General features: G+C 45.8%; 1 protein-coding gene across 1 annotated transcript in view; it reads right to left on the bottom strand.

Moving 5' to 3' along the window:
* The window catches only part of LOC139532818 (transmembrane protein 255B-like), a 19,537-nt gene continuing 9,630 nt past the window's right edge, over window positions 1–9,907 (bottom strand). Inside the window, exons 5-9 of the mRNA XM_071330911.1 lie at window positions 6,654–6,734; window positions 5,267–5,352; window positions 4,758–4,917; window positions 2,096–2,242; window positions 1–1,881 (exon numbers count right to left, since the gene is read on the bottom strand). Of these exons, the coding sequence (XP_071187012.1) occupies window positions 1,636–1,881; window positions 2,096–2,242; window positions 4,758–4,917; window positions 5,267–5,352; window positions 6,654–6,734 (720 nt within the window). The 3' untranslated portion in view covers window positions 1–1,635. The remainder of the gene's footprint in view (window positions 1,882–2,095; window positions 2,243–4,757; window positions 4,918–5,266; window positions 5,353–6,653; window positions 6,735–9,907) is intronic.

The raw sequence follows: 9,907 nt of genomic DNA, 5'->3' as shown, positions 1-9,907 counted from the left end.
GTTGGGGTCTAACCTGCAGGGCAGAGTGGGGTAGTTGGGGTCTAACCTACAGGGCAGAGTGGGGTAGTTGGGGTCTAACCTACAGGGCAGAGTGGGGTAGTTGGGGTCTAACCTGCAGGGCAGAGGGGTAGTTGGGGTCTAACCTACAGGGACAGAGTGGGGTAGTTGGGGTCTAACCTACAGGGCAGAGTGGGGTAGTTGGGGTCTAACCTACAGGGACAGAGTGGGGTAGTTGGGGTCTAACCTGCAGGGCAGAGTGGGGTAGTTGGGGTCTAACCTGCACTACATTAATAGATTATTATTAAAGTCCAGAGGTCTTCTCTCTGTCATGGCTTATCTGTCTGTGGGTGTCTTCTGCTACATTCTCTGGCCTGGTCCAAAAACACGCCCTAGCGCCTTCTCCTAGCCCCTTGTCTTCTAGCACATAATCTCTTAGTCCCTAGTCTCCTAGTCCCTTCTAGTTCTTACCTCGTTGTTGTGTGGAGTTCTGGAGGAATCTGATAGCTGGGTAAGAAGCAATGATTGGAAGGGTAAATGGAAGCCATATCTGATTGATTGGAAGGGTAAATGGAAGCCATATCTGATTGATTGGAAGGGTATATGGAAGCCATATCTGATTGATTGGAAGGGTATATGGAAGCCATATCTGATTGATTGGAAGGGTAAATGGAAGCCATATCTGATTGATTGGAAGGGTAAATGGAAGTCATATCTGATTGATTGGAAGGGTAAATGGAAGCCATATCTGATTGATTGGAAGGGTAAATGGAAGCCATATCTGATTGATTGGAAGGGTATATGGAAGCCATATCTGATTGATTGGAAGGGTAAATGGAAGCCATATCTGATTGATTGGAAGGGTAAATGGAAGCCATATCTGATTGATTGGAAGGGTATATGGAAGCCATCACACCATCTGGTTCCTTCAGGTCTGTGCTAACTGCTAACCAGGTAAGAGGCTAGGGGCTGTTTCTGGACCTCTTCCCGTTGATTTATTCTGCAATAAATGTTGTTCAATTGATAGTATGCCAGTTTATCTTCTTCAAATGCCTCTAATCTAATTGCAACAGTAAAAGTAATCAGATTACTTTACTGTGTTTGTGTAATCCAATAATTACCATTTTGGACAGGTACATTTTAAAAGTAACCTACCCAACCCTGCTTGTGCTACATTCTCTGGCCTAGTCCAGAAATAAGCCCTAGTCCTTTATCCTAGTCCCTTTTCCCCTAGCCCCATGTATCCTAGTCCCTTTTCCCCTAGCCCCATGTCTCCTAGTCCCTTATCCCCTAGCCCCATGTCTCCTAGTCCCTTATCCTAGTCCCTTTTCCCCTAGCCCCATGTCTCCTAGTCCCTTATCCTAGCCCCATGTATCCTAGTCCCTTTTATTCCCTAACTCGTTGTTGTGTGCAGATCTAAAGGAATCACATAGCTGGCCGTAAGAAGCAATGATTGGAAGGATATATTTGTTATATGGAAGCCATATCTGATTGATTGAAAGGATATATGGAAGCTGTCACACTTAGCTGATTCCTTCATGTCTGTGCTGACCAGGTGACAGAGGCTAGGGGTTGTTTCTGGACATAAGCCTCTCTTACCCTGGCCTAAAGGTCAAAGGCTAAAGGTCAGGTTGGCATTCAGCATGCATAAGGAGGGGGCTTCTCGAAGCCGGAGGGCCCGTAGACGGGGCCAGGGTAGAGGGCAGGGGCGTTGGGTGTTAGCATGTAACCCTGACCAGGGTCCTGGGAGCCAGTCTGGAAGGTGGGCTGGCTGGGGGCCTGGGAGGAAGGCTGGCTCTGGCTCTCCTCTGACGGAGAGGAGGGGGTCAGGGTCATCTCCAGGCCGGGCTGGGGGGTGGAGGGGGCCTGGTAACTGCTGTGGTGCTGAGAAAGACAGAGAGAGAGGAGAGAAGAGAGAGACAACAGAGGAGAGAGAGAGAGACCGAGGTCGAGAGAGAGACAAAGAGAGAAGAGAGCGAGGAGAGAGACAACAGAGAGGAGACATTCATATCACTGGATGACGAGAAGCTTTGGAAATACTATTGTAGTTGGGGTCTAACCTGCAGGGGCAGAGTGGGGTAGTTGGGTTATTTTTTACCTGCATGGGCAACGCGGGGTAGTTGGGGTAGGCGGGCAGGGCCTGTCCGTTGGGGCAGAAGCCAGCGTAGGTCACCACGTGCTGGGTGGGGTTATACATGATGTGGGGGGGTGGGGCGGGACTGGGGGACATCTGGGGGGCAGGAGCCTGAGATAGAGGGAGACAGAAGGAGGAAAGGGGGGAAGGGAGGGGGAGGAAGACAGAAGAAGGGAAGGGGGGAAGGGAGGGAGAGAGAAGGAGGAAAGGGGAGATGGAGAAGGAAGGAGGTAGAGAGAGGAAGTGGAAGGAAGAGGGGAGAGAAGGGAGAAGAGGGGAGGGAAGGGGGAGAGAGAGGAGAAAGGGGAGGGAAGGGGGAGAAATAGGGAGGGGAGAGGGGGGAGAGCGATGGGGAAGGGAGAGGGGAGGGGGGGAGAGAAGGGAGAAGAGGGGAGGGAAGGGGGAGAGAGAGGAGAAAGGGGAGGGAAGGGGGAGAAATAGGGAGGGGAGAGGGGGGAGAGAGAGGGGAAGGGAGAGGGGAGGGAGGGGAAGGGAGGGAGAGAGAGAGAGGGGAGGGAGAAAGAAAGAGAGAGGGAAGGGGGAAAGGGAGAGGGGAGGGAAAGAGGGAGAGCGAAGGGAGGGAGAGGGGGGGAAGGGGGGAAGGGAGAGGGGAGGGAGGGAGGGAGAAAGAGAGGGGAGGAAGGGAGAGGGGAAGGGGAGAGGAGAGGGAGGGAAGGAGGGAGAAAGAGAGAGGGAAGGGAGAGGGGAGGGAGGGGAAGGGAGAGGGCAGGGAGGGAGAAAGAAAGAGGGAGAGCGAAGGGAGGGAGAGAGGGGGAAGGGAGAGAAGGGGGAAGAGGGGAGGGAGAGAAGGGGGGAGAGGGGAGGGAGGGAAGGAGAGAGAGAGGAGGGGAGGGGAGGGAAGGAGAGGGAAGGGAAAGAAGGAGAGCGAAGGGAGGGGGAGAGAAGGGGGAAGAGAGAGGAATACATATAGTTAGTGTACACAATAACAAATGAAATAGCTACCTAACAAACAGACGTGTGTTCTAGGTACTGTGTATTAGAGGTCGACCGATTAGGATTTTTCAATGCCGATACCGATACCGATTATTGGAGGACAAAAAAAGCCGATACCGATTAATCGGACGATTTATTTAAAAAAAATAAAAAAAATAATAATATATATATCATACACACACACACATTTTTGTAATAATGACAATTGCAACAATACTGAATGAACAATGAACACTTTTATTTTAACTTAATATAATACATAAATACACACACACGCACGCACACAGCTCTGAAGTGACAATGATACTGAAGAGTCTGCTTAGGAGACAAATACTCTCAACTGTTTGAATAAAAATAGAGTTTAAGTTACCTGTGATGAATGTTGAAAACAAAAACTTTAATTTCTATATGCAGGAAATCCTATTTTAATAATGGCCATGGTAAGAATTGACAACCAAAGTGCGAGTCATAATTCCCATGACACCTTCAAGCAAAATCTGAAAAGCGGTTCCTTCATTTATTCCATAGGATATTTTTAGATTCACTTAAAATAAGGTCTGTGTTTCGTGTAGGCTTACATCACCGTGCCAATTTTATAACTGTGTAGATATCCATAGGACAAGGTAACTCTGATCAATATTGGCTGAATATAAGCGAAGATAAAAAAAATTGTAGAGTGGATTTATGAAAATATGTTGACAAACGTTACCCTATCCTAGTGAGATTTACACGGGTATCAAAACGTCGAGGCGGTTTAAGCCTGCACGAAACACAGACCTTATTTGAAGTAGATCAAGACATTCTCTATGGAAGACATGAACGGTAAAATAACGAAGGAACCCCTTTCAAATTCAGCCGCAAGTTATTACAGGAATTATAACGCGTCGACTATTTCTCTCTAAACCATATACCTTTGACTAATCCGGAAACTATCACCTCGAAAACAAAACGTTTATTCCGTTCCGTATTTTATCTAACGGGTGGCATCCATGAGTCTAAATATTCCTGTTACATTGCACAACCTTCAATGTTGTCATAATTACGTAAAATTTGGGCAAATTAGTTCGCAAAGAGCCAGGCGGCCCAAACTGTTGCAAGAGAAATGACACAATTTCACCTGGTTAATATTTCCTGCTAACCTGGATATCTTTTAGCTAAATATGCAGGTTTAAAAATATATACTGGTGTATTGATTTTAATAAAGGCATTGATGTTTATGGTTAAGTACACATTGGAGCAATGACAGTCATTGATTGATTGTTTTTTATAAGATAAGTTTAATGCTAGCTAGCAACTTACCTTGGCTTACTGCATTCGCTAACAGGCAGGCTCCTCGTGGAATGCAATGTAATCAGGTGTTAGAGCATTGGACTAGTTAACTGTAAGGTTGCAAGATTGAATCCCCCGAGCTGACAAGGTTAAAAATCTGTCGTTCTGCCTCGTTCCTAGGCCGTCATTGAAAATAAGAATGTGTTCTTAACTGACTTGCCTAGTTAAATAAAGATTAAATAAAGGTGTAAAAAAATAATAAAAATGTAAAAAATCGGCGCCCAAAAATACCGATTTCCGATTGTTATGAAAACTTGAAATCGGCCCGATTAATCGGCCATTTCGATTAATCGGTCGACCTCTACTGTGTATGCATATAGTGTGTGTGTGTGTGTGTGCCCACCAGGTCCTTGTAAGCCCCCAGTATAGCAGCTGTGATGATTCCCAGGAACAGGCCCATTATGTTGAGCACCACACAGACCCACAGCAGACGATGGAGATGGACCACATCCCAGCAGCTACTCACCCCCGTGAACTCATAGTACTGGGTATGGTAGTCTGGACTGGAGGAGAGAGGAGACAGAGTGAACTCATAGTACTTGGTATGGTAGTCTGGACTGGAGGAGAGAGGAGACAGAGTGAACTCATAGTACTGGGTATGGTAGTCTGGACTGGAGGAGAGGAGACAGAGTGAACTCATAGTACTGGGTATGGTAGTCTGGACTGGAGGAGAGAGGAGACAGAGTGAACTCATAGTACTGGGTATGGTAGTCTGGACTGGAGGAGAGAGGAGACAACAGACAGTCACACACACACCTCCGCGCTTGAACGCAAACACACACACACACACACACACACACACACACACACACACACACACACACACACACACACACAGGTGTTTTTCCTTACCTCTCACAGCTGTACAGGTCACAGCAGTAGCAGGTGTTGCTCTTCATTCTCACTTTACACTCACTGTTGAATGAGCTGCACTTTACCTGCAGACAGACAGACAGACAGACAGACAGACAGACAGACAGACAGACAGACAGACAGACAGACAGACAGACAGACAGACAGAACAGACAGAACAGACAGACAGAACAGAGACAAAGAGACATTGCTATGGCAGCAAATAACAGAATATGTAACTGTCAGTAGATGGCGCCAGAGAGCCCGAGAAAAACCCCAACCAGCCAACCCGTCCCTTAAGGCTGCAGGTAACCTGTAAACGCCCATAACCCCTAACTATGTATTATCTCAGACTCTAAAGCTAGATCTACCCCCCCATAACCCCTAACTATGTATTCTCAGGCTCTATGCTCCCCCATAACCCCTAACTATGTATTCTCAGACTCTATGCTCCCCCATAACCCCTAACTATGTATTCTCAGGCTCTATGCTCCCCCATAACCCCTAACTATGTATTCTCAGGCTCTATGCTCCCCCATAACCCCTAACTATGTATTCTCAGGCTCTATGCTCCCCCATAACCCCTAACTATGTATTCTCAGGCTCTATGCTCCCCCATAACCCCTAACTATGTATTCTCAGACTCTATGCTCCCCCATAACCCCTAACTATGTATTATCAGACTCTATGCTCCCCCATAACCCCTAACTATGTATTCTCAGGCTCTATGCTCCCCCATAACCCCTAACTATGTATTCTCAGGCTCTATGCTCCCCCATAACCCCTAACTATGTATTCTCAGGCTCTATGCTCCCCCATAACCCCTAACTATGTATTATCTACCCCCCCCCCCCCCCCATAACCCCTAACTATGTATTATCTCAGACTAAAGATAGATCTATGTCCCCCCCTCCACTATTAAAGGAATAGGGTGTTATTTCAGACACAGGCTCAATCTCCATGGTAACACTGTGAACACGCTGTACTGAGTGGGAAGGGAAAGATCCGCCCCACGACTTTTACTAACTCTGTAAAGACTTAATCTAGCTTTAATGAATTCTGAAAGCCATAAGCAAGTCATTCAACGATTTTTACACACAGTAAACTTAGGAAGGATGTGAGTGCGTGGTGTGTGTGTGTGTGTGTGGAGGTGTGTGTGTGTGTGTGTGTGTGTGTGTGTGTGTGTGTGTGTGTGTGTGTGTGTGTGTGTGTGTGTGTGTGTGTGTGTGTGTGTGTGTGTGTGTGTGTGTGTGTGTGTGTGTGTGTGTGTGTGTGTGTGTGTGGTGGGGGTGGAGTTGTAGAGGAGGTGTGTGTGTGTGTGTGTGTGTGTGTGTGTGTGGAGGATGTGTGTGGGTGTGGGTGTGGGTGTGTGGGTGCTCTGATTCACCTCAGTATAATAGTTGTCGTAGGCGTACCCTGATCCACTGGCGTAGAACTCACACCTGTCCTCCAACAGCGGCCTCCTGTCCTGAGAGAGGAAACAGAGAGGAGATTCAAGTTGAAACTGACAGTATTTTAACAACATGAAATCTTATTAAAATGTGTTCATATATACACCCCCAGGAAGAATATGAATAATTTTCTGACAAGCGAGCCATTAGATATGGTCATTTTGACGTTTTCATAAATTCTTAGAATGTTTGGGAATTACGTAGAGTAAGGCATGTGAAAATTCTATAGCAATATATAGTGTGAAAATTCTATAGCAATATATAGTGGGGAAATGGCTGTGCGTTTGGACAATTAATAGACACTGCAGTAAATAAAACCTAATAAAAGACCGGAGTCTACGCAGACTGGTCGGTGCGCTATAGCCAATCAGAGCTACAGTGGTCATACTACAGTAGGCCTTTAGTTTGTGTGTCGGGGGCTAGGGTCAGTCTGTTATATCTGGAGTATTTCTCCTGTTTATCTGGTGTCCTGTGTGAATTTAAGTATGCTCCCTCTAACTCTCTCTCTTTTCTCTCTTCTCTCGGAGGACCTGAGCCTTAGGACCATGCCTCAGGACTACCTGGCCTGATGACTCCTTGCTGTCCCCAGTCCACCTGGTCGTGCTGCTGCTCCAGTTTCAACTGTTCTGCCTGCGGCTATGGAACCCTGACCTGTTCACCGGACGTGCTACCTTGTCCCGGACCTGCTTTTTTCGACTCTCTCTCTCTCTACCTCACCTGCTGTCTCGAACTCTGAATGATCGCCTATGAAAAGCCAAATGTAATTTACTGCTGAGGTGCTGACCTGTTGCACCCTCTACAACCACTGTGATTATTATTATTCGACCATGCTGGTCATCTATGAACGTTTGAACATCTTGGCCATGTACTGTTATAATCTCCACCCGGCACAGCCAGAAGAGGACTGGCCACCCTTCATAGCCTGGTTCCTCTCTAGGTTTCTTCCAAGGTTCCTAGCCACCGTGCTTCTACATCTGCATTGCTTGCTGTTTTAGGCTAGGTTTTTGTATAGCAATTTGTGACATTGGCTGATGTAAATCAGGTATCTGTTTTTTATTTTCAATAAATTTGCAAAACAAATCTAAAAACATGTTTTGCTTTGTCATTATGGGGTATTGTGTAAATTGTTGAGGATTTGTTTTTATTTAATCAATTTTAGAATAAGGCTGTAACGTAACAAAATGTGGAAAATGTCAAGGAGTCTGAATACTTTCTGAAGGGACTGTAGGTGTATTTTGTGGCTTTTTGCAAATGCGTTCTAATGATCTAAAGTGGCGCTGTTGCAACTGATGGCAGGTCCTACTGCCTGTAAACACACAGTCCAGTTCATAGTGAATGATGGAAGGTCCTACTGCCTGTAAACACACAGTCCAGTTCATAGTGAATGATGACAGGTCCTACTGCCTGTAAACACACAGTCCAGTTCATAGTGAATGATGGAAGGTCCTACTGCCTGTAAACACACAGTCCAGTTCATAGTGAATGATGGAAGGTCCTACTGCCTGTAAACACACAGTCCAGTTCATAGTGAATGATGGAAGGTCCTACTGCCTGTAAACACACAGTCCAGTTCATAGTGAATGATGGCAGGTCCAACTGCCTGTAAACACACAGTCCAGTTCATAGTGAATGATGGCAGGTCCTACTGCCTGTAAACACACAGTCCAGTTCATAGTGAATGATGACAGGTCCTACTGCCTGTTAACACACAGTCCAGTTCATAGTGAATGATGGCAGGTCCTACTGCCTGTAAACACACAGTCCAGTTCATAGTGAATGATGGAAGGTCCTACTGCCTGTAAACACACAGTCCAGTTCATAGTGAATGATGGCAGGTCCTACTGCCTGTAAACACACAGTCCAGTTCATAGTGAATGATGGCAGGTGCTACTGCCTGTAAACACACAGTCCAGTTCATAGTGAATGATGGAAGGTCCTACTGCCTGTAAACACACAGTCCAGTTCATAGTGAATGATGACAGGTCCTACTGCCTGTAAACACACAGTCCAGTTCATAGTGAATGATGGCAGGTGCTACTGCCTGTAAACACACAGTCCAGTTCAAAGTGAATGATTGTGTTGTCATTATGTGTTGTGTGTAGATTTATTAAATAGTTTTTTCCCCCTCATCAGTTTTAGAATAAGGCTGTAACCTAACAAAAGGTGGAAAATGTCAAGGTGTCTGAATACTTTCCAAAGGCCCTGTAAATGGATTTCTGAAAATATGTCGATACCACAGGAGTGCTCTTACATTTGGGAACTTTACAGTCAAACAACCATGAAAAGTTAGGCTCTCTCTCCCTCAGTTATGTACATCATCAACAACAAGATCAACAACTAATGCTAGCCAGAACAACATGAGCTAAAATCTAACCAAGGAACATTAAATAAACCCTCTCAAACTGTTTCAGCTAGTTGACCGTCATAATTGCACTGATAAACGATGTGGAATTGCAGCCTACTCGTCCTTCTGCAGTTTGCCTGCACCCAAGCAACCAAGCTAACTGGCTAGCTTGCTAGCTAGCTACTTCCAGACACAAATGGGAGAACACCTCACTCTGACCATTTTACTCACCCTAGCAGAGCTGGTTAGAATGTTTACATGTTATCTAGAGCGTTCTTGACTATCTATTAAACTGAAACAGTGCGTCGCGAATGGAGGCAGCAAACAATGTACCAGGCCAGCTGTGATTTACAACCTGATAGTAATATGTTTTGGACTATTAAAACATGTATTGGTGAATTATATTAATCATGCATTGGACTGCATCTATCTATTCTGCCAACAATGCCTAGTGTACATCATGGAATGTTGAGTCACATAGAAGCTATTATTAAAACCGCTCATAAAGTTGGTTTTGTAGCATAAACTGGGAATTTGATATTTTTGACTGATAATATGACTGTCTGTTTGTTTCATATCTGCAAAGTAGTTAAAACACTGTCAGTTCCACTTTAAGGCTGTGTTAAAAGTAGTGCACTATCTAGGGAAAAGGGGGCTGTTTGGGAGGCAACCTAGCATTCTGTAGCTTGCCTTGTCTCAGAGTGAGGGGATGTTAGTAGTGTTATGGGATGTTCAATCAGTCTTAACTGGGCGGTCGTCACAGGCTGTCAGACCAGAGCACCCACAATGCCGGGCAGGGCGAGTGCTGAGATAGATTGTTCTGATTTGACTGTTGCCACGTGAGTA

This window comes from Salvelinus alpinus, chromosome 10 (assembly GCF_045679555.1).
Source record: "Salvelinus alpinus chromosome 10, SLU_Salpinus.1, whole genome shotgun sequence".
Classification (NCBI taxonomy): domain Eukaryota; kingdom Metazoa; phylum Chordata; class Actinopteri; order Salmoniformes; family Salmonidae; genus Salvelinus; species Salvelinus alpinus.
The sequence above is the reverse complement of the archived record's forward strand: the minus strand, read 5'-3'. Positions and strand labels throughout refer to the sequence as shown.